The 23,523-nt window shown below is 39.1% G+C and overlaps 2 protein-coding genes and 1 non-coding gene across 6 annotated transcripts in view; all 3 read left to right on the top strand.

Moving 5' to 3' along the window:
• The window catches only part of Mroh9 (maestro heat like repeat family member 9), an 89,157-nt gene that overhangs the window by 25,100 nt on the left and 40,534 nt on the right, over positions 1-23,523 (top strand). For all 3 annotated transcript variants that reach the window (XM_031387353.1, XM_031387336.1, XM_031387343.1), the window contains 11 exons: positions 679-828; positions 3,304-3,458; positions 4,530-4,695; positions 5,767-5,912; positions 8,789-8,926; positions 10,807-10,927; positions 11,128-11,265; positions 12,576-12,752; positions 18,245-18,397; positions 18,490-18,606; positions 19,395-19,497. In XM_031387353.1, the coding sequence (XP_031243213.1) occupies positions 679-828; positions 3,304-3,458; positions 4,530-4,695; positions 5,767-5,912; positions 8,789-8,926; positions 10,807-10,927; positions 11,128-11,265; positions 12,576-12,752; positions 18,245-18,397; positions 18,490-18,606; positions 19,395-19,497 (1,564 nt within the window). The remainder of the gene's footprint in view (positions 1-678; positions 829-3,303; positions 3,459-4,529; positions 4,696-5,766; positions 5,913-8,788; positions 8,927-10,806; positions 10,928-11,127; positions 11,266-12,575; positions 12,753-18,244; positions 18,398-18,489; positions 18,607-19,394; positions 19,498-23,523) is intronic.
• On the top strand, positions 6,528-6,657 carry LOC116072259. The gene has a single exon (XR_004111382.1). It is a non-coding gene; the product is annotated as a small nucleolar RNA SNORA17 (small nucleolar RNA).
• Positions 19,461-23,523, top strand: part of LOC116102567 (dimethylaniline monooxygenase [N-oxide-forming] 3) — a 74,600-nt gene continuing 70,537 nt past the window's right edge. For both annotated transcript variants that reach the window (XM_031387369.1, XM_031387378.1), the window contains exon 1: positions 19,461-19,497. The gene's annotated coding sequence lies outside the window, so the exon portion shown is untranslated. The remainder of the gene's footprint in view (positions 19,498-23,523) is intronic.

Here is a 23,523-nt window from a genome sequence, read left to right as displayed (position 1 = left end):
AGTTCCTCAACTGGGGGGGTGGGACTTCCTGCTAACCACCCCACTTTGTGGTGGGATTTTGCAAAAGTCTCTCTCTCTCCTTTCTCTCTCCCTGCCTCTCTCTCTCCTCTCCCTCTCCTCTCTCTCTCTCTCTCTCTCTCTCTCTCTCTCTCTCTCTCTCTCTCTCCCTGCCTCTCTCTCTCCTCTCTCCTTTATCTCTCTCTCCCTGCCTCTTTCTCCTCTCTCTCTCCCTGCCTCTCTCCTCTCCCTATCCCTCCCTCCTTACCTTCTTCCCTCCTTTCTCTCTCTCTCCCACCTCTCTTTCTCCTTTCTCTCTCTCTCCCTGCCTCTCTCTCTCTTTCTCTCTCTCTGAAGAGAAAATGTATCCTTTACGCCAGCTTCTCCAGCAGCACCTCCTCTGAACCACATTTGTTTTTCACAATGTTGGAGATGTTCATGGTAATATTTGGGCAACAACATTTTCTTAAAAGCAGAGGCTAAATTTTGTATAATAATACCCAGGGCTTCGATCATCATTGCACACCACCACAAATACACTTTTTTAAAATCATTTTTTAATAGAGAAAGTAGCTTCCATAGTTCATCTTGTGCTCCTGCCTTGTCCGGAGCATCCCCTGAAGTATCTAAGCTTTGCTGTCTTGCTTACAATGGCGGTCACAAACATTCCTTTGGTTTCAGAGTGTGGGGCAACTATTACTTCCCCAACTGCTGACTGACTTTGTGTGGACTCTCCTGAAAAAACTCTCCTCTCCTAACAAAAATATGGCAGTTGAAGCGGCATCCTTACTGCAGCTGACTTTGGAGTTTCACGCCCAGAAGATCACCAGGGTAACGCGCTCAGCAGTGAGCTAAGAAGAGCAGAGTGTGCTCTCAAAAGTCCCCTTTTCAGCTTCATTATCTGTTTCTTTAACTCCCTGCCCCTTGCTCTTATTCCCTGAGTCACTTTAATCAGATAAGGCTTTTGTGAAATATTTCAAATGGAGAAAATTGTAGAGACTGTTCTTATGAATATTCACTTATTAATCACGTTAAATTAGAACACTCTGCCATGTTTACTTTGTTGGCTTTTTAAAAGAAAAATATATTAGGGGAAAAAAGCCTCTGTAATTAAAGTCTCCCACATGTAGCATTTAAGGAACATTTTCAAGGACTCTCAGCTTGAAGTTGCACTAAGACATTTGTGCAGCCCAATAGAACATGAAGTATAGAACTATGTCTCATTCAGGTTTTGAAAATATGAGGTTCCATTTGCTATTCCATTTACTTTATAGCTTCCCTCTCTCAATTCCTTATGTCATTTTCATTTGCTATTAGATGTCTAAGTGAAAAGAAAACTTATTTTTATTATCAGCATATTTTGTCCATATATACATTGTATAGTGGCAGAATTGTGAATATAAGAATTAAGTTAAATACAGGATCAACAAAATAATGAAATGTGTATTGTGTAGTTCATACACAAATATGTATGTAAGTCTTACCAGGAGTTAGACAAAACTAACTCAACTGTTTTTAATTCATTTCTTATTATTCACATATCTTACTAATATTTTCTGCCTTCAATGCACTGACAAATAAGGAAAGATTGAAAGGAATTAATTTTTTGCCATGGTATCACTATAACAGAATGCCTTTAGAATGGGTAATTTACAGTAAATGTTCATTTCTTACAGTGCTTAATTATGGGAAGCCCAAGGCTTGTATCTAGCAAGGGCCTCCTCACTGTATCATCTTGTAGGAGAATACTTGCAATGCAAAAAAAATGGAAGGGGCCAAACTCATTCTCTTATCACAAACTTTCCCCCACAATAATAACACTCTCAGGGACAACTCTACTAACCACTCATGAGCAGTGACCTCCCCCATCAGGACCTAGTCATCTCTTGAAGGCTTTATATCTGAGACTGGTGAAATGACTCTGTGGGTAAAATGTTTGCTGAGCAATCTTGGAGACATGAGTTTGATATCTAGAACCCATATAAAAGCAAAGCCCAGTGGAGTGTGTCTGTAACTCTAGCACTGGTGGGGCTGAGGCAGGTGGATTCCTGGGACTCCTTTGCTTAGGTCAAAGAGCAAACCTCAAACACACCCTAAATCAAACACATAAGATATAAAGAAATGGTGTTTCTGGCTTCCACATTCACCTGCACAAGCAAACATACACACAGACAGACACACACACACACACACACACACACACACACACACACACACTCACACAGAGTTGCATTTGAGAGCTGGGTTTCTAACATGACATTTGGGAGACATACTTAGACCATAACACCTCCTTTTATCTTCCCTTCTGTTTCATTTTCCAGCTGAGTGGTTGAAGTTTCAATTTGATCCCTCTCATATTCAGCTTGTTTTCCCACTGAGCCTCTTAAACATCATGGCAGTCCTATACACATGCAGCACTGTAAATATTACATGTAACTGGGGCGGCAGGATTCATGCAAGCCTCCTATATCACAAGGATTTCCTGTGTTCCATGGTACTGTTGGGGAGCGAATTAAAAACTCAGCCTCAAAGATTGACAACTTCAAGCTGACAAATCCAAGCTAAATTTAGACAAGAGTGAGGGGACCTTCTGGATAGGTGACCCATGCAGATCCTTGGGTCATAGGCCCATATTATAGTCTTGTTGCCATATTACAGTCTTGTTGGTGATAGACATACAGGATTCATAGTTCCCTCTCCTGACACAACTGTGCACTGTGAAAGAAGGTAGGCAAAGGGAAGCCATTCAGACATAGAAAGCAGGCAAGGCAAAGTCTACCACATAGAGAGTTCTCATTGTTGCTATGGGCAAGAGCATTCATTCCACAGGTCAAACACAACCTGGGGGAACATGGGAGGTCCATGGTCATCTCCCTAACCAAACAGAGTTCCCAACACAATAGGAAGCCCTCGGAGAGCCACCTAGAAGAAGCCATAGCACATCACTGGAGGGAGGAATGGGGGTCAAATAGAAAACTGGAGATGTGAAAGTAGCTTCTACTACAGCAAATCAGTAGCCAAAGAGAAACTGAACCGAAATGGGGTTCAGCAATTTATCACCTCAACCAAGTTACCCTTTCAGAGCTTTTCGTCCAAATATCCACAAATACATGACGTTATTCCTGACCATTAATAGGTATTTCATAGCAATCATGTAAGTATACTCTCTGTTACTGCTTATTTGTATGTTAATTGCTATGTTGGTCATTCCAATAAAAGCTGAATTCCTATAACAGAGAAATGGTCCCTTTTAAAGGTGAATAAGGAACTTGACATCTTTGTTGATTGAGGAAATTCTTCTTCCAGGTGTCTAAGATTGTGGGTGACATTTATGAACAGCTCTGTGGGAATTCTTCCAAAATGGTGAAAGGTGTCATGCTGCATGTTATCAGCCTGTTGACACGTGCGTCTCCTAAGAAGGTCATCTTTCAGCTCATGGAGTTCCCAGTCCCTGCAGACAAGTAAGGCCTCCCCACCCCAGGCTGTCCCACTGTACATACTGGTCCACAAGCTCCACAGTCATGAGGCCCAAGCTTGATTGTTTATTCTAGTCAGGCCCAACTTCTTTTTTCTGAAAAGAAATTTATTTTTGCATCATCTAGGCTGTCTAGGCAAGTTTCAAACAGGATTATATGTTACATGTAACTTTCTGCAATGGTTAGCACACAGTAGGATCTCAAGATTTTATTAATGCCACTATCAGGAGGAGGGGTTAAATTGTGTTCTGTTACAAATCTTACCCAAACTTTTTTTTCAAAAGATAATGCATTTTTTTTTTGTCTATTGTTAACTTACTCATTTTTTTTTTGAGAAAAACCTCAAACATAGTTTTTCTTATTTATTTATGAATTTTATTTTAATGTACAAGCTCTCAGTCTGCATGTACACCTGAATGCCAGAAGAGGGCATCAGATTCCTTTATAGATGCTGGCAAGCCACCATGTTGCTGCTGCAAATTGAACTTGGGACCTCTGGAAGAGCAGCCAGTGTTCTTAATCACTGGGCCATCTCACCAGCCAGGGTTTTTCTTATTTATAAAGGATAGATATAAGCACCAAAATAAGGGCCAGAGATATGGCTCAGTGGTTATGTGCTGCTCTTACAGAGGGACAGAGTTAAATTCCTAGCACTCATAGATTAGGTGACTTACAACTAACTCTGGATCCAGGGGATTCAATGCCCTCTTCTGCCTTTCATAGGTACCCACATGCATGTGCACATACAAAAACAAAATTCATCTTTTTAAAAAAAAAATTACTGAAACCAATTGAGAATTGTCTACCTATTAATGCATACCTGCAACTCATGCCCACTAATGTTCATCTGAAATTCATGACCTAGGACCACAGGAAATATTAAACAACAAAACCGTACAACTAACAGGTGCATTAGGAGAGATTAGAGAAATCACATGGTTCTATTTCTATAGTTCATATGCTGGGGGAGGCGAAGGCTTCACCTCCCTTCTGCTGGCTGTCACAGACTTAGAATTGCAAATGGTAAACATGATTCTTGACGCCTTGTGTTTGCAGAACTCTGCTACTGATGTGGCAAGCAGCGAGTATGGAGTCAAGTGTTGCGTCTGAAGTGCTGAAAACAATCTTGTTAATCTTAAAAGGAAAGCCTGGGGAGATGGAGGAAACCCTGGGAGAGAAAAGACGCTTCTCCCTCGACGCCACCAACATGATGCCTGTGGCGGTAAGTGACATCATGAGCACTTCTATTCTGTGTTCTCTTCCTGATCATGACACTCCTGTCTGCATAGATTAAGCCCCACCTCCTTGACCCAGCCCCCTCCAATTATGCATGTGTGCATCCATCCATCCATCCAACACATATTCATTGTGTGCCACATCTTGATCAGAGCATGCATTCTGCTAAGATACAGAGACAGAGAACAAATATGTACATTTGATATCAAAGGACATGTAAAGCTGTACATGCAGGGGAAAGAAGGCAACAGAGATGATTTAAGGTGAGTTGAAGATGGCACACCTCCATATTGAAAGGACTTAAAATCAGAATCCTGGGCTGATGCAGGGCAATACTTTTATGCATCTTGGCAAAAGATGGAGAGTGGAGCAAAATCCTGTCATAATGGAAGTGTGGCTGAAGTAGCAAGAAGGCCAAAGAATCAGAGGGAGCTGCCCAATGGCAAAATTGTATGTGACTGTAGAGAGATAGCCGCTGCCAGCTAAGTCTTCACTAACCACATGAGGGGCTGATATCACCTGTGTCCACCATGTTTCTACCATGGGCCAACATCATCAAGCCTGAGAGACAACTGAGAGAAATGCAATGTAAAGGGTGCCGTTTCTTATTAATATGAGGTATGAATGGATGATAGTGGGAACTAAGGGGTGTCACTATACAGGGGTCAAGAGATTCAAGGATGACTTGCTGCGTCTGCATCTCCTGTTGACTTTATCACTTCCCTGGGTTTTTAACAAGCCTAAGACTTTTCTTGCTAGACTATTATGGCCACATAGGAAGTGGACCTTGGGCTATATGCTCTAGGTAAGGACCAGATTTTTCTCCACAAATCTGACAGCTGGAAGGAAACCAATCCCAGTGCCTTGGAATCTCATTACAAAAAAAGCTTGGCTCAGTTCCTGCTTCACAACAGACTTAGTGAGTGTGGTTGAGTGAATACACATGCATGCTGAAGGAGACTGGGAAGGCTTGCAGCCATTCTTGCCCTTTGTATAACTGACAATCTTTAGAGGGAGACGGCTACCTATTTTAACTCCACTTTTCCTTCCTTTGTAGGCATCTCAGGCCCTGTGCACATTTCTACCTGTGACTTCTTATAGGAAAGTGGTGGTCAAGTTATTCCCTGAGTTCCTGATGGCCCTCTTGCTTCAATTCTTCTACTGTGGTCAGCATTTAAAAGATCCAGCACAGGACAGACCTCTGTAAGAGAATGCGAGTTCCGATTCAGTGAGAGCTAGGCATCCAGAGGTTCCCTTGGGTTTATATGGGACTAGCTATAAGCCAGTGAGAGATTCTGTTCTCATTTATTTCAGTCTTCTGTCCTTGAAGGATAGAGTGTTTTCAGAAGAGTAATTCTCCCGAGGCCATGAGCATTTATTAGGCTCTCCCCTTCATATGTGGACTATATAGAAAGAGTTAATAGCACAGAGTGTTGTTCGTTCCCATTTCCCTTGCGGTCAGATCAGTGAGAAGCAGCAGCAGCAGCTCGATACAGTCAAGCTCTGCCATTCAGATAGTCCCTGATAGTAACTTCTCAGAGTTAGTGCGTATGCAAACAATAAGCAGAATAGTGTGTGCAAATAGTCACTGTAAACAGGAAGCTATCTCACAATTTGATATGGATACGATGTGGGAGAGGGCAGTATGACATCACTCCTCTGTTTCATGTCAAGGTTCACAGTTTTCTTTTGGACAAGAGAGTTAGTTTGTCCTGCCCTGAGGGGGGAAGTCCCAGTACAACTGTCAGCAATTCACCTTGTCTGGTATGAACATCTAAGTTAAACAGAGCACCATTGGTCTCATTTAAAGTATTTAATCCTGCCGCTAGAGGTGTCACGGTTGTGACTGCTTGTGTCTTCTGTGTCGGTAGGTGGCAGGAAAAGAGAAGCTGTTTCTGCTCAGTGTGTTCTAACCTGTGAATATCTGATTGCTTAGTATCCTCACATTCTCTGAAAATAGCAAGTCTGAGACACCCAGCCACATGTCCCTCATTGTGCTGGCCCAGATGAGTTCTCAGGACAGGGAGCTAGTTGGAGGATAGAAGAACTTTGTCTAGGACTGCAATCACAAGGTGTGAGTGAGCCCAAGAGAGTTGGCCCTTGACACTCAGGTAGGCCTGAGAAGGAATGAGCCTGAAATGACCACTAGACTGATACCATGGGGCCCAGTCAGAGAGTAAGCCTGAGATGACCACCAGTCTGGCATTGAATAGGCCTGGGGGTACAGACCATGCTCGAGGTGACCCTTGCCAGATGTCATAACACACAAGTGACATTGTACTCCTGAGACAACCCTGGACACTCAGAGATTCCAGGTGCCAGTGAGAGGAACAGGTAAGTGATGGAGAAATGGAAGAGAAAGAGAAACAGGATGTGGGCACAATGAAGAGAGACAGAACTGGAGACTTGAGGATAGTGAGGAATATTTTGATAGTGAAGAACAGCCAGTGATGCCACCTGAGACCATGGTGGGGTCCTAGCCTGGGCTATCACCCAGGGCCATGTCTGGGCAGGGATCTGTTACCACCAAAGGCCAGGCAGATGTCCCTGGGGACATATTGATGGTTGAGGTCTATACAGAACTGGCCCCACCCCTCACCTAGGCATTGTGGGAGAGCTGGCACTTGGGCAAGAGAGCAGGAGAGACAACCCTGTCCCTAGCCAGCTACAGTACTTGAGTGTCCCCTGCATACTGCAGAAGTTGCAGGTAAGCCTGCCCAGAGGGCATGAGTGCAAGAGAGCTGACTCTGCCACTTGTCTCCCTTGTGGTAGCAAGGATGAGGGAGAGATACCCTCTACCTCTTTTGTCCCTTGTCACCTGCAGCAGGTGGGAGACCTGGCCCTGGTATCATGAGAAAAGGAGAGCCAGTCCTGCTCCTCATGATCTGTATACTCAGGAGAGCAGGTCCTGTACCTCAGCTATGCAACATTGTAGAGTTGGCTCTGGATGTGGGTGTTGAGGGTAAGCCAACCTGCAGGCATGAGCATAGGAGGGCTGGCTCTGCCTCTTCTCTGCTATTCAATGGTTCAGATGAGGAAGAGATGCCCTCTTCTTCTCCCTTGGTCCTCATGACCTATGGCAAACATGAGAGCTAGCCCTGGAGTCATGAGAGTGGGAGAACTGTCCCTGTCCCTCACCAGCTGCCACACTTAGGAAAGCTGGATCTTTACTTTGCCTGGGCAGCAGGGTACCCTGGGAGACTGGGAAAGGCAGATGGCTGACCAGCTCAGATATTTCTCAGGCCCGGATCCAGGGCTTTGAGTTGGCCCGCCCCAATATCTACACCATCAATGAATTGCTAGAGTACATGAAGTGGCCCATCCTACAGATCCAAAACTACAGGATCTCCACAAAACAGGGCAACAGCAAGATATAAAAAAGGAGTTCCAGGTAAGAATCCAGTATTGGTAGAATAGCAGAAGCCAAAGGCCTCATATCAGACCAATGTGTCATTGCAATGAACATTATCAAGGATGTGGTATGGGGATTGACCAGGAGAGGAATAAAATCTGGAGTTTAAAATAAATAAATAAAAAGAAAAAAATTTAAAATGTGGACAAAAGAGTATACCATGGGACACACTGTGACACACTACAGCTTCCCCAGTGATTTTTTTTCCTCTGTTGGGTTTGGGAGGTTGCAAGGGTGTTGGGGGGAAAGGAGGAGATGAGTGTAATTGGGGTGCATGATGTGAAATTTGTGAAGAACCTATAAAAAGTTGAACAAAATTAATATATTCATTGTTCTTTAAAAAGACATACCAAACCACTCCCAAGAAGATAGGAACCTCTTCTGATTACTTAGAACATCCACCAAAGGAAATTGATAGCTCTACTAAGTTATTAAATTTCTGGGTAGGATAATAAACTGTTAATATGATTCAACCTATATTTTATATCGCTACCTTTTTATTTTAACTTGTGCAGTCCATGCACTGTTCATCAGGAAAGATAAAAATCATTTAACAGTTACCTTTCTCTAAAGTATTCCTCTCTCTAAAACTGCATGCTTCTCAAAATAGCATGTTGCATATAGTTAGTCACTGTCCTGTAATATCTGCTCTTTTTCTGGGCCTCAGCTATGTAAGAGATGCCCTGAAGGCTCTGCTGAATTGTTCTGGACTAGAGGAAGTGGATAAAGCTCTGGAGAGAAAGAATTTCTGGACCCAGTTTTCTCAAGTCATGGATCACCAGTATGGGATTCACCTCATTGCGAAGTAAGAACAGGGGATTTTGGATAGAGCTCTTGTTCTCCATCTCGTCATCTCCATTGTCCTTTGGGGCTCTTGTATGGGAACAAATTTTCTACAGCTTTCCTAATAGTCTACAACACAACTTGATTTCTGATTTTTTTGATGATTTAAAGATTTATCTTGAGATAGCCTCCTCTTCTTTTCCTCTCATTCAATGATACAGAGACACCCAACATCACTCTGCTTAACGGCACACCCAAACCCACCCACAGATAAAAGTGTTCTTTTTCACATACAAAGAACTGAAAGTGAATGTGATGTTTTCCTCTCTGGTGCTAGTTGTTCCCTGTTATGAAGACATTCAAAAGTGCCAGATGCTCTCTAGCTTTAAAGAGGTCTAGTAAAAGTATGTTCTCAATCAGCCAAACATGTTCTGAAAAATATAATGGAAGAGATTTTTTTTAAAAAAGAAAAATTCCTGCACCAGAAATGTTTTGAGATTGTTTATTTTGTTTTTATTTAATTTTTCTGATTACAGAGATCAGGTTTTCTGGACAACAAATCAGGGCCATGGTGACACGGAGGACAATGGTCAGTTCAGAGAATAATTTTTATGTAGTCCATGGGCTTTAGATGCTTAAAAATGAGTGCCATGTTGGCATATGAACCTTGGAAGTATATCTTTTAAAATGAAAACTACACTTATTTAGATCTTTGTAAATTGGCAAAACCCAGAGGATAAAAGAAGCCACATCATATGAGTTAGATCATCTCCAAATACATAGCATTAATTAATGGATATAACAAGTAAATCTTATAATTTTATTTTGCTTTTCATCATTTTTGACTATAGGGATGTCTGGGGGGAAAAAAGATGCTAAGAAAAGTCCCACAGCCACATGAGCAGCTAAAACATGACAGTGTAGGGAAATAAATTTCTATCCATACAGATTCTGGAAAACTAAACCTTTGTGACTTCAAAACCAGCCATTTTCACAGGAGGGGAACACAAGAAAAACACAGAGTCCATTAAAACATGATCCAGTACAGGTGCAGATGTTTTTCAGGTTTTCCAATTTTTCCATAAGACTATAAAATGAGTCCCATCACCTTTCTGGCAGTCTGGCAACCATTGACAGCTGAACAAACAGTACCCTCCCACATTGTACCAAAAGTGAGATTAAGGATCCACTCACCAATCATCACCCTGTTCTTAGTACTACTCAAAACATAGCCCACAGACCAGCAAGAACATCACTTGGGAGGCAAAGCTTTGTGTGAGCTCTGTGGTTTGAAAGGACAGTTACAGCTTTAGCAAAAGGACCTGAAGTTTGAAACGGAAAGTTATCATATGCTCCTCCACTATCCTATCTCTACTGATTAGATTCAGGACAGTTTATGAAGACTAATCTAAGCCTGGCTATTACCCAAGTGTCTCTGGAAAGTGCTTTAGTAAACCGGATCTTATCATCTCTTCTCTGGAGTAACCCAAAGTCACTATGTGACTTTGTGTGTGATCGGAAGAGTGTGATCCGAACACATAAAGTGACCTACAGCCTATACCTTGAATTGCTGTTTAGACATATATTTCTTCTCTCTTTGGTCAAGGACTGATGGAAGTTTATGCAAAAATAGGGTTTCTCTTAACATGGAAAAAATAAGAGAGAAAAGAAAAGAAGTGATGATAAGGAGAGAAGTATTGTAGCGATCCAGGATTGCATAATTCCTCAGAGTCAAAGAAGACACTAGTGATGCTGCAGGTTGCCTTACACAAGCAAATATTTTAGAATAACTTTCCTTCTAGTCTGGGTAGTCAATAGTAGGCAGATAATGACTCACTCCTTACTTGGTAATGAGGAATATTTTTCTACTTGGCTAAGTTGGTGCCTTGTACTTCTTTACAGAACTCTCAGTGAATATAACTTTCCACAGTTTCCAGAGACCCTACATTATGTCTACAAGGTCGCAGTAGAAGGTCCTAGAAGGTCAGAAGACAGTATCGTCACCATAATATTTTTTGCTGAAGTGAGTTTTAATAGTAGATTGTAACCAATTGAGTTCTCCTTCTCATTCCTAGAATAAACTTAAAACTTCAGCATCTAATTTCCCTAAGTACTTTTCTTATAAAAATTTAAGAAAGTAAAAGATATACGAGATCAAATGGGGAGGCAGGGAGGAGTCCTGGCTCTACTCGTTAATTTATTAACTGTATGGTTTGTTTTAAGCTTCTGAACAACTTCTCCAAGGAATCATTACCAGAAGAATTTTTGGTCCTCTTCAGAAACTGGATTAATGACTCCAATCCTTCAGTTGGCAAAATGAGTCTTCAGAAAATTGCCAGCATGGCGCCAGTTTTCAGTGAAGTATGTGTGTGTAAAGTATGACATTGTGTGCCATGGCTGGGTGTTTTGATACTGCTCAGCATCTTACAGTGAAACCTTGGTGCTTTTTCAGTTTCTGTAAAGCTAAAACTAACAACATCTGAAACTCAATAGAATAGAGAGAATATGAATCAACTTAGTGTTTTATCACCTTATGCATAATCTCTCCAAAAAAACATGCCATGCTCAGAATTTATTCATCATCATTGCTCAGATTGAATACTTTTTCTGTAGTTTAAATCATCAACACCAGTCCATTCCCTCTCCAAATCTCTGTACTCCTTGACTTCTTTCTTGGGGTACGCCCTGAATCTCTTCTTTCCACTTATAACACTTCCCCCATCACTCAAAGGTGTTTGGATTTTTTGCCCTTTTTGATGATCACCTCAAGTAGACTTCATTGAGAATTCTAATCTCTAGAAGACTCCTCCTTCTGAAAGCCAAACCCCTCCCCCCAATAGAGGAGCACATATGTAACAGTCTACAATATTGATGATCAAAGTATGATCCTCAAGCCACCACCATCAAAGTCACCTAGAAATTTGTTATGAATGCAAATTGTTATGCCTGCTTCAAGCCTGCAGAACCAGAAATTCTGACTTGGAGTCCACTGGTCCATCTTGTTAGGTTCCTAGGCAACAGTGAGAATCACTAAGTCATTCCCCATGAGCTCATGTGAGTATTTCCAGGTCAAGTAAATTTAATCAGGCCCCAATGTCTTAACACTCCAAACTTCAAAGTATTTTGCACAATCCTGAAACAGTTAATGCACCACTCTGATCTTCCTCTCGGGGTCTGTTTCTATTTAAACAGTTCATACTCATGTTTCGAGACCATGCTACCAGATTTGTTAGTAAATATTTAGTCTCAACTCTCTAAAACACAAGATAAAAATTTTCTGGGATGAATATTTTCACCATGGAAAACTTTAAGATGTAAAATGCATATTATTAAAAACATAACTGTGCAGAATTGTATAGTGTAACTTGATTTAATATTTTAACTATTCATACACAGTACATAAACGGCCTTAAGGATACAGAAAATAAAATGTATATCAGCAAAAGATTTTAGAATTTATCACTTTTCATACTACTTTTGGTCTTATTTAACTATAAATTTATGTAACTAACTTGTAACAATGACTTTTTGGAACACTTAGTTTACAAAACCTTTAAGAGATTTAGAGGAGACTTGTAAGTTGACATGCTAAACTCAGAAATGTGCATACCAATTACCAATCCAAGACTCTTAGTCTCAATGTTCTACCATTTTCTTTCTTTTACACACAGATAGAGTGTGTCTGCAACCTTCTACTCCCAGTCCTAGATGCTTTCCTCTCAAAAGAGCACACTGTCATCATCCGGGCCATGCTTACCCTTCGAAATATTTTGAGCAAACTGGACAAGAAAATCTACTCCACAGTGTGTATCAGGATTGCTTCCAGCTACTGTCCTCTGATGGATCATGTGAGTGACAGATGTGATTAAATGTGTAAAGTTATTAGTTTTTGTGGTTCAGTTAAGCACCAGATGGCAGGATGATCTTGTATCCTACAATAAGCCAGCATAAAACAGATCTCTGCCCCTGGATAAATTTCAGCTTAGTAGATACATTGATTAACACTGAATCTGGGCTAGGTGGGTGTAAATGCTTCTATCTCTGATATCATGGTGATATAGAGTCTTGGCAAATCAGTTTTCCTTTCTGTTAAACAGACACAAAAGTATTTGTTTATTATATAAATAATATTATATATTATTTAAGTGTTATATTTATTATAATGTTAAGAACTTATATGCTCACCACTCCAAGTCTTAGAGAATATCACATGGGAGAGTGTCTTAGTTAGTGTTTTACTATTGTTAACAGGCACAACAAACAAGGCAAATCCTATAAGGACATTTAACTGGGACTAGCTTACAGGTCCAAAGGTTCAGTCAATTATCATCAAGGCAGGAGTATGGCAGAGTCCAGGCAGGCATGGTGCAGGAGGATCTGAGAGTTCTACCTCTTCATCTGAAGGCTGCTTGGAAAAGACTGGTTACCACATGCTTAGGAGGAGGGTTGGAAAGCCCATTCCCACACATACTCCAACAAAGCTTTCAGGTGTGCTGTTAAGTTGCAATGAATCTTCCTCTTAGCACTGCTTTCGTTGTGTCACAAAAGTTTGAATGCTGTGTCTTTGTCTTCATTGAATTCTGGAAAGTCTTTAATTTCTTTATTTCTTCCTTGTCACTAAGTTATCACTGAGTAGAGTGTTGTTCTGTTTCCATGGGTATGTGGGCTTTCTGTTGTTTTTGTTGTTATTGAAGCCTAGCCTTAGTCCATGGAGATCTGATAGAATACATGGGGTTATTTCAATCTTCTTGTATGTGTTGAGGACTGTTTTGTGACCAATTATATGGTCAATTTTGGAGAAGGTACCATGAGGTGCTCATAAGAAAGTATAGTCTTTTTTAGAGTGAAATGTTCTGTAGATATTTAAAGGCATTTGGTTCATAACTTCTATTAGTTTCACTGTGTCTCCATTTAGTTTGTTTCAATGATCTGTCCATTGATGAGAGTGGGATGTTGAAGCCCCCTACTATTATTGTGTGAGAGGTTCAATGTTTGTTTTGAGCTTTAGTAAAGATTCTTTTATGAATGTGGGTGCCCTTGCATTTGGGGTATAGACGTTCAGAATTGAGACTCTGCCTTGTTGGATTTTTCCTCTGATGAATATAAAGTGTCCTTCCCTGTCTTGTTTGATAACTTTTGGTTGTAAGTCTATTGTATTAGATATTAGAATGGCAACTCCAGTTTGTTTCTTGGGATCATTTGCTTAGAAAATTTTTTTTTCCAGCTTTTTACTCTGAGGCAGTGTCTGTCTTTGTCACTGAGGTATGTTTATTGTATGCAGCAAAATGCTGAATCCTGCTTGAGTACCCCGTAGGTTAGTTTATGTCTTTTATTAGGGAATTGAGTCTGTTGATGTTGAGAGACATTAAAAACAAGATGATTGCTATTATGTTCCTCTTATGTTTGTTGTTGGTGGTAGTATTACGTATGTGTGGTTCACTCCTTTTGGCTTTGTTGCAAAATGATTATTTTCTTGTTTTTACTTTGGTGTAGAAACCCTCCTTGTACTGGTGTTTTCCTTCTAGAATCCTCTATAGGGTGGGATTAGTAGAAAGATATTGTTTAAATTTGGTTGTGTCATGGAATATTTTGGTTTCTCCATCTATGATGATTGAGAATTTTGAGAGGTATAATAACCTGGGCTGGCATTTGTGTTATCTTAGGGTCAGCATGACATCTGTCCAGGATCTTCTGACTTTTAGAGTCTCTGTTGGTATAATTCTGTATGTCTGCCTTTATATGTTACTTGGCCCTTTTCCTTTACATATTTTAATATTCTTTCTTTGTTCTGTGCATTTAGTGTTTTGATTATTATATGATGGAAGTATTTTCTTTTCTGGTCCAATCTAATTGATGTTCTGTAGGTTTCTTATACATTTATGGCTATCTCTTTATTTAGATTGAGGAAGTTTTCTTCTACAATTTTGTTGAAGACATTTTATGGTTCTTTGAGTTAGGAATCTTTGCTCTCTTCAATTCCTATTATTCTTAGATTTGCCCTTTTCATTGTTTCTTGGATTTCCTGGATGTTTTGGGTTAGAAGCTTTTTATGCTTTGTATTTTCCTTGACCATTGTGACAATATTTTCCATGATATCTTCTATGCCTGAGATTCTCTCTTCTATCTCTTGTATTCTGTTGGTAATGCTTCCATCTGTAGCTCTTGATCTCTTTCTTAGGTTTTTCCATTTCCAGGGTTGCCTCCATTTGTGACTTCTTTATTGTTTCTACTTCCATTTTTAGGTCTTGGACCACTTTGTTCAGTTCCTTTACTGAAACTGTCCTGCAGTTTCATAAACCGGGTTCTGTCTCGAAGGGAGTAAAAGTCCTGAAATACAGAGTTCGAGAACAAAAGGACATGAAGCCAAGTTGAGGGGTTCCAATCAAGGCTTGCAACTTTACTTTTGGGTTTCAGCATTTATATATGAAAGCCAAACTGGATCTCTAGGTTATAATGATATTTGCATAACATAAGCAATGTGGGAGAAGTTAGGAAGAGTCCATACAGAGTCAAAGGGGGAAGTCAAAGGGAAGCCAGGCTGCTGGGCGTGCCCGCTCTTGAGGGCTGTGGCTCAGGGTGTCCTGCAGATCTCAGCTCTGGGGAGAGGTTGGAGCTCGGCCCATGCTGGGGGAGGAGGTCAACAGCAGATGTCCTCAGGTGGTCAGTTTGTTTACACTCAACAATGTCCTCAGCCTGAAGATGTGCCAGCCAGCAGGCATACTTTTCTCTGGAATCCTCGCAGGCAGAACTCAGAGTAGTGGGCCTTTGTTTTAGGCACAGCAGGCATGAGTTGAGTCTCTAGTTGTGTAAGTTCTGATGTCTCAAAGTTGAGGCAGAAGGGAGGGACCCAACACTTTACCGGTTTGATTGTGTTTTTCTATATTTCTTTAAGTGTTTATTCTTTTCCTATTTAAGGGCTTCTACATGTTTTACTGTATTTCTCTCAGTTATTTATATCCTCCTTAAAGGTCTCTATTATTTTCATGAGATGGGATTTTAGTTCAGCATCGTGCTTTTCAGGTATGTTGGGGTATCCAGGGCTTGCTGTAGTGGGAGAATTGGGTTCAGATTGTGCCAAAGTATATTGGCTTCTGTTGTTTATGTTCTTGCATTTGCCTTTTGCCATCTTGTTCTCTCTGGTATTAAATGACCTAGGTGTCTCTGTCTGTAGCCTGCCCTTTATGTCCCTAGCTGCAACAGATCTCCTGGGAGACCTACAGACTTTGGGATATTGAAAGGGGCATACAGATAGATCTGCCCTGGAGGAGGAAGTGCAGACCAGAAGGGAGATAGGGTTTGTGTGTGGAGGTGTCCCCCATTTGATGGTCTCCTTTGGAGTCCCAGCTGCTATGGTTATTTGGACAGGTGTCTTACCTAGGGCCCTGGCTGCTACAATTCTCCTAGGAGACCTACAGACTGTAACATGTTGAGAGGGGCAGATACACTGATCTGTCCCAGTGGAAATGTGGACCAGAAGAGCATGCCTATATATTTAATAAAGGGTTAGTATCTAGAATACATAATAAAGAGCTCAAAAATTATAAAGAAAATAAACATTTTTTTAAAAATTGAGGTATGGGACTAAATAGATTTCTCGAAAAATAAAATACACATAGTTGAGAAACATTTCTTTAAAAATATTCAACAACCTAGCCATTTAGAAAATGCAAATGAAAACAGGTAAAACTATAAACAAAACCTTACCAGAAAGTTGTGTGTCTTGAGACTTCTCATTTTATTCCTTTCCATGTAGAAAAGAGAGTATAATATTCACAGGAGATCATATGGCTGATAAAGTAGTTGGTAGATTTTTAAAATATATTCAAGATAAAATTATAAATTCTTCCTTAACATGAGTTGATGTCATTTTACAATTAATTTAAAATTCTAAAATTAGAATTTAAAATTTCTCTGAGTTGCAATGGTACAACCCCACCCTGTTTCCCAACTTAGCACACCAAATGCTCCTTGGAAACCAAATTGTGTGCCAGGGTGCAGAACTCCCATTGGGACACAGGACTCTAGCACTGAGTACAGCATGCTCACATGATTCTGAGTGCTCTTAAAGAATGACCCCCACCTTACACATATTATCCTAGTTTATACTTTCTAAGTGTTGTCAACTACTACTTTCCTAAATGTAAGAAACTCACTTTGGTATTTTTTTTTTGTCTTATTGGGTTTCTATTTCTAAATAGAATACTCAATCTGAATCATATACTTTTATTTAAAATATTTTCATACCCTGGGCAGTAGTGGCACACGCCTTTAATCCCAGCACTTGGGAGGCAGAAGCAGGTGGATTTCTGAGTTCGAGGCCAGCCTGGTCTACAGAATGAGTTCCAGGACAGCCAGGCCTATACAGAGAAACCTTGTCTTAAAAAAAAACAACAACAACAAAATATTTTCATACAATATATTTTGTTCATATTTTACTTTCTCCCAATTTCTTCTAGATCTTCCCCATCTCCCTACTTACCCAGCTTCTTATTCTATCTACCATCTAGCTATCTAGCTCTCTCTCTCTCTCTCTCTCTCTCTCTCTCTCTCTCTCTCTCCTCTCAAAATCAAAACAAAGTAATAAAAAGCCAATAAGACAAAAAATACCAAAACAAACAAAATGAAACAAAGAGACCAGGAAATATGGATTTTGTTTTATAATTCCTTTTTAAGTTCAGCTTCAATATTTTATTAAGGTAACACTTTAAGGTATCTTAAACAAATAAAACTTTGCATATTAACAATGCATATCTACCACATAACATATATTTGAATAATGAACACCTTTATATGTCCTCAGCAATTTTCATGGAGAAAATAAATTATTAAGTATAGTCACTATGCTATACATGGAATTTACAAACCCTTTACTCTGTGTCACCACAAGCAATGCCCAGCCTCTGTTTCTATGAGTTCAAAAGATGAAGCATACAAGTGAGATCAAGAAGCATTCTCTGTATACCTGGCTAAGTCTACTCAGTGTAATGTTCTCCTGGTTTAGCTATATTGTTACAGTGATAATCTTTATATTTTTATTATGTCTTAAATTATGCATGTGTTCATTCATCTATTAATAGGCACTTATATCTTGGCGATAGTGAAAAATGATTGTCAAATCTTGCTTTTAAATTACAAGAAGCACTAAGAAGAACAATCTTTACTAAAAATTATATATGTGTATATATATATATATATATTATATATATATGTGTGTGTGTGTGTATCATAAAACACTTGGTATATATTATTTACATATACCATGAATATATACCAGCAATAAAGAAAGTAGCACTGATATGCTCAACTGAGACCTTGACCTTTTCTTGCATGCATGTTGCAGGTTAATGGTGGCATTCAGTGCATGGCCATTAGGCACTTTGGTGAGTTACTTATGGATATGGATCAGTACAACTGGATGCTGCAGCATATAGTCCTAGGAAGCCTTGTGCCCCTGATCCTGTTTTTGGAGTCTAAAGAAAGAAGAATTGTGAATGTAAAAACCTTGATATTATTTCTCTTAATTAAAAGAACCATAGTGTTTTATGAGCAGCAAATCAAGGATCACTGATCTTTTCTATCTCTCAGGCTTGTAGATATACATTGACTATCTGTGTCACACAACTGAAGTGGTCAACGGCATATCTGCTCAGAGAGGAAATTTACAATTTTGAGTCAGTAGTTCTCGATGTCTGCAACAACCTTGTAAGTGGCCCTCCATTTTAACTGTCATCAGGGGTGTCAGCACAACTTTAAAGTTACACAAACGATGGGAGATGTAGTCCTGAAAAGGAGGATCTTGTAGAAAAAATTTGAATAAAAGATAATAATACTTATAATTACAGTAGGAGCTTTATATCAGTGGTTCTCAACCTTCCTAATGTGTCACCCCTTTAATACAGTTCTTCATGTTGTGGTGACACCCAACCATAAAATTATTTTCATTGCTACTTTATAATTGTAATTTTGCTACTGTTATGAATCATAGTGTTTTGTGTTAGTCTCTTTGGGGTCTCAAGTCACAGGGTAGGAACTACTGTTTTAGAGGAAAGAAAAAATTGTTCACACCTTCAACATTGATCATTCGTTCTATTTTCTTCCCATTTTGAACCATGAATATATATAAACTAGAATAGAACACTTTGCATCACCAAAAGGGAAACTGAAATTATTTTGTCCTGGCTTCATGATCTGGTCCTTTGAAACACAGCATGAACAAGGGTAAAAACATGGAGATGAGAGGATGATAACACAGGTTAGAAGCACAAACATGGGTTAGAAACACAAGACTGGTTTCAGAATAATATCACAAACAGACTAATCTTAATTAGCAACCAGAACAGTATAATTCATACAAAAAATCTTCAAGTTATAAATTGGTCTTACTTTCATACTAGCAATTAAGTAATTAAAGTTTCTTGCTTTGACACTTCTCTAGAGGAAGCAAATATGTTTTATCAAATTAAGAGTTTATTTTCCTTTTTTATTCTCAGCTTTCTTCTTATGAAAGTTACATTACAGACTTAATATCTGATACCTTAGGATTCCTGGGGAGCTCTCGAGCCTTTCTGAAGAAAGGAGCCATTATATTAGTAGGTAAATAAATTTAATCATGTCTTAATTTATCTTTGAATGTACAAAATAGTATCCAAGTCAGAAATATTCATTAAAACATTTACAAATTTTTATGATTGACAATACCTGTCATGATAAATAGGATGAATAGAGGTTAATATGTGTGATTAACTTAGTTATGTTTTACAATTCAAAGTAAGTATATCTGTATTACTAACAATTACATAAAATGTATACAACAAGATGGATAATAAAATTTTATAATGTAATGTCATTCCTCTCTACTGCCTTAAATCACTATCTAAAGAACAAGAACAACTTAAGAGAGGAGAAGACAACTGAAGCTTCAGACCTTGCACAAATCTGACCAACACTAGTTGTGGTTTTGCTCATGACTCTCTCACTGAAGATAAAATTAATAATCCTGTAGTTCAGGGTTCCCAGTTTTGGTGATAGGTGAGCCATGATAATAAGCATTAGGGATTCTGATCTGTGCTGCTCCCAGAGAAGAAAGGAGGAGAGAGGGGAGAAAGAGGGTCAGGGAGGGAGAGAAAAGGAAGAAAAAGGAGGAGGAGAGAGACAGAGACACATGCCAGAACAGACAGACAGACAGACAGATTCTATAAATTTGTTTCAATCCAATGCAATTTCCTGAATAACCTGAAACCTTCCATTTCTGTGTGTTATAACCGGAGAACCCCCATTAAATACCTTTTTCATAAAAAGGCAGCATTATTTTTCTGTAGAGGTAATTCAAGGGGGCAGAAAGTGAAAAAATAGAAGGTATTTTTACCAAACAGATGGGACTCACAGTAAATTATTCTGCAAATCTAAAACCTTAAAATAAAGATTGGGTGTATCTAGAAATATACAGGGTACATCTGATAGAAAAAGACAAAGCCCGTGGAAGTAAGACTTTGTAGCACAGGAGAAAAGTGTGAGGAAAGACACATAAGCATCACAGAAAAAGAAAACAATTATAACCAGCGAATGAGTGGATCTTCAGTCAGTAGTGATAATCCAATCAGCAGCAAGAATGAAAGTCATACAGAGAGGTTAGGCAATCATCAACAACAACAAAGGTCATACAGAAGGGATCAGTGTCCAGACTGCTGTGATATCTTAGAATGTACATTGAGTGTGTGTGTATTTTATGTGTGTGTGTATGTGTGTGTGTGTAATTTAAATCTCAGAACTCTTATACAGCAATTGTCATTCTATATATTAATAGACAAACAAGTAACCCAATAGGAAATATACAAGAAGAAATGATCCCATGTATAATGTGTAAGAAAGGAAAGAAAGAAGGAAATGAAGGAAGAAGAAATGGGAAGGAAGGAGAGAGCAAAAAAAGGAGGCAAGGTTAGAAGGAGGAGCTGGAAAAGAAAGAAAGAAAGGGGAAGGAAAGAAGCATGGTGGGCTGATAGAGGGAATAAAAACAAACTTTGAAATACATACACAGCACACATGAAAACTACATATGAACATTGCCAAAGAAAGTGAAAATTGAACAATAAGTAGAGTATAAATTCTATTTTGAAAGCAAAGGGATAAAATTTAAAGTCATGATGATTTTTTTAAACTTTATCCATATATCAACAGTTTGTTTTCAAAGTTTATAAATTGATTTCATAGTTAATATAAAGAAGTTGTATGCAAGAACAGTGAAGATTCTAAGCCAAAGCAGCCTAAGAGACTAGCAGTCATGCGAGATGTCAGCTTAGCTACAGTAATGAAAGTTTGCATACAGTGAACAGATGGAAAAATTGAACAAAATAATATTCAGAAATATCCTCCAAATTATATAATATTTTAAAGGATGAGCCACAAACTTTAATTAATAAAAATATGGAATATAGGGAATATTATTTAAATGTATGATAAGTCATATGAATATATTGTTTGCTCTGGCATTATGCAAATTCCAGATGGTAAAATATTCAGAGTCAACACTAATGCTGAACCCATAATTTAAAAATATTTGACTTACATGGAAAATGTACTTGATAATCTCAGGTTAAATGAGCTTTCTATGTGAAATTCACAATTTAAGCCATAAGAAAGGACTGCCAAATCTGTAAAAACAAAACATTTTGCAATGAAAAAACTCTATAAAAGAGGGTGAAGATTCCCAGTTCAAAGAGCCAGAAAACATTTTCAACAAAATCTTAAAAGAAATCTTCCCTAACCTACAGAAAGAGATGGGCATAAATATATAAGAAGACTACAAAACACCAAATAGATTGGACCAGAAAAGAAAATCTTCCCACCATATAATAGTCAAAACACTAAATGCACAGAATGAAGAAAGTATATTAAAAGGTGTAAGGGGAAAAGGCCAGGTAACATATGAAGGCAGACTTATCAAAATTACACCACACTACTCAAGAAAAGCCAGAAGATCCTGAACAGATTTCATGCAGACCCTAATAGATCATAGATGCCAGCCCAGGTTACTATGTCCAGCAAAACTATCAATCACCAAAGATGAAGAAACCAAGATATTCCGTGACAAAACTAAATTTAAACAATATCTCCCTACTAATCCAGCCCTATAGATGGCATTAGAAGGAAAACTCCTATACAAGGAGGATAACTACACCCAAGAAAACACAAGAAATTAATCATCTCACAACAAACCCAAAAGAATGGAATTACACACATGCACGCGTACGTGCATGCACACACACACACACACACACACACACACACAAATATACAATAGCACCTCCAACAATAAAAATAATAGGAACTAACAATTTTTACTATCCCTCAACATCAATGGACTCAATTCCCCAATAAAAAAACACAGACTAAAAGACTGGATACACAAGTAGGATCCATCATTTTGCTGCATACAAGAAACACACTTCAGTTACAAAGGCAGACACTACCTCAGAGTAAAAGGCTAGAAAAAAAGTTTTCTAAGCAAATGGTCCCAAGGCAGAAGCTAGAGCCACCATTCTAACATCCAATAAAATAGACTTTTCAACCAAAAGTAATCAGAAGAGATGGGGAAAGACACTTCATACTCATGGAAAAATTCACCAAGATGAAGTCTCAATTCTAAAATCCAGATTAAAAACTATAGAAAACAATTTGGTGGCAAAATATGACATGTAAACATTTAAAATTGGCAATTAAGCATTATGTTTTCACAACTTCATTTTTTTAAAAAAAGGAATGAAAAAGGAATGTAGGACTGTACTTTATTTCCACTTCCTTGGAGGACCCCCTCCACACCTGTATGCTATTATTACTTTCTATCCTCTAAGGACACTTAAATAAAACACACTTATCTAAAGCACAGGCCTAACATCCACATATAGGAGAAAGTATGCAATGTTTGTCTTTCTGGGTGTAAGTTACCTCACTCAGGATGGTTGCCACTAGCCCTATCCACTTACTTGCAAATTTTACAAGTTTATTTTTCTTAGCATCCAAATAAAACCCAAGTGTATACATATACCACATTTTTGTTGTCTGTTCATAAGTTGATAGGCATCCAAGAAGTTGAAGGCCCAATTGTTTTACTGTGCTGTGCTGTATAGTTCTGACCCTGTCATAGGAAAATGGAAATGAATTTTTTCACCATAGTGATGCTCTGAATTACCTTCCCTAAAAGGGTCGATTTGATAACACCCATCAAAATGAAGAATAAGCCGGTCTGTCTGGGCTGGGGTCCAGAGCAGACCTTGGGCGCATGCTCCGTAGCCAGTCCCACAACACCCAGAGGAAGCTCCACTCCCAGGTGCTCTGACACACCCAGGATCAGAGGTGAACAGGAACCAACATCTGTCCCAACACTTGGAATAACTGGGACCAGCGGGACCAGGCACACAGGAACTCTGCCAGCCCAGTGACTTGGGTTCCTTCTGGTCTGTCTGGGTTAATGTTCTTAGCAGACCTTGGGCACAAGTTCTGCAGCCACTCCCACAACACACAGAGAAAGCCACACTGTCAGGTGATCTAACAAGCCCAGGATCCCAGGATCCCAGAACCACAGGATCCCAGAGAAAGCTTGACTCTCCACCAGAGAGCTCCTAA

The sequence above is a fragment of the Mastomys coucha genome, unplaced genomic scaffold (genome assembly GCF_008632895.1).
Source record: "Mastomys coucha isolate ucsf_1 unplaced genomic scaffold, UCSF_Mcou_1 pScaffold1, whole genome shotgun sequence".
NCBI lineage: Eukaryota > Metazoa > Chordata > Mammalia > Rodentia > Muridae > Mastomys > Mastomys coucha.
Note: the sequence above shows the minus strand (reverse complement) of the source record. Positions and strands in the feature narration are given on the sequence as shown.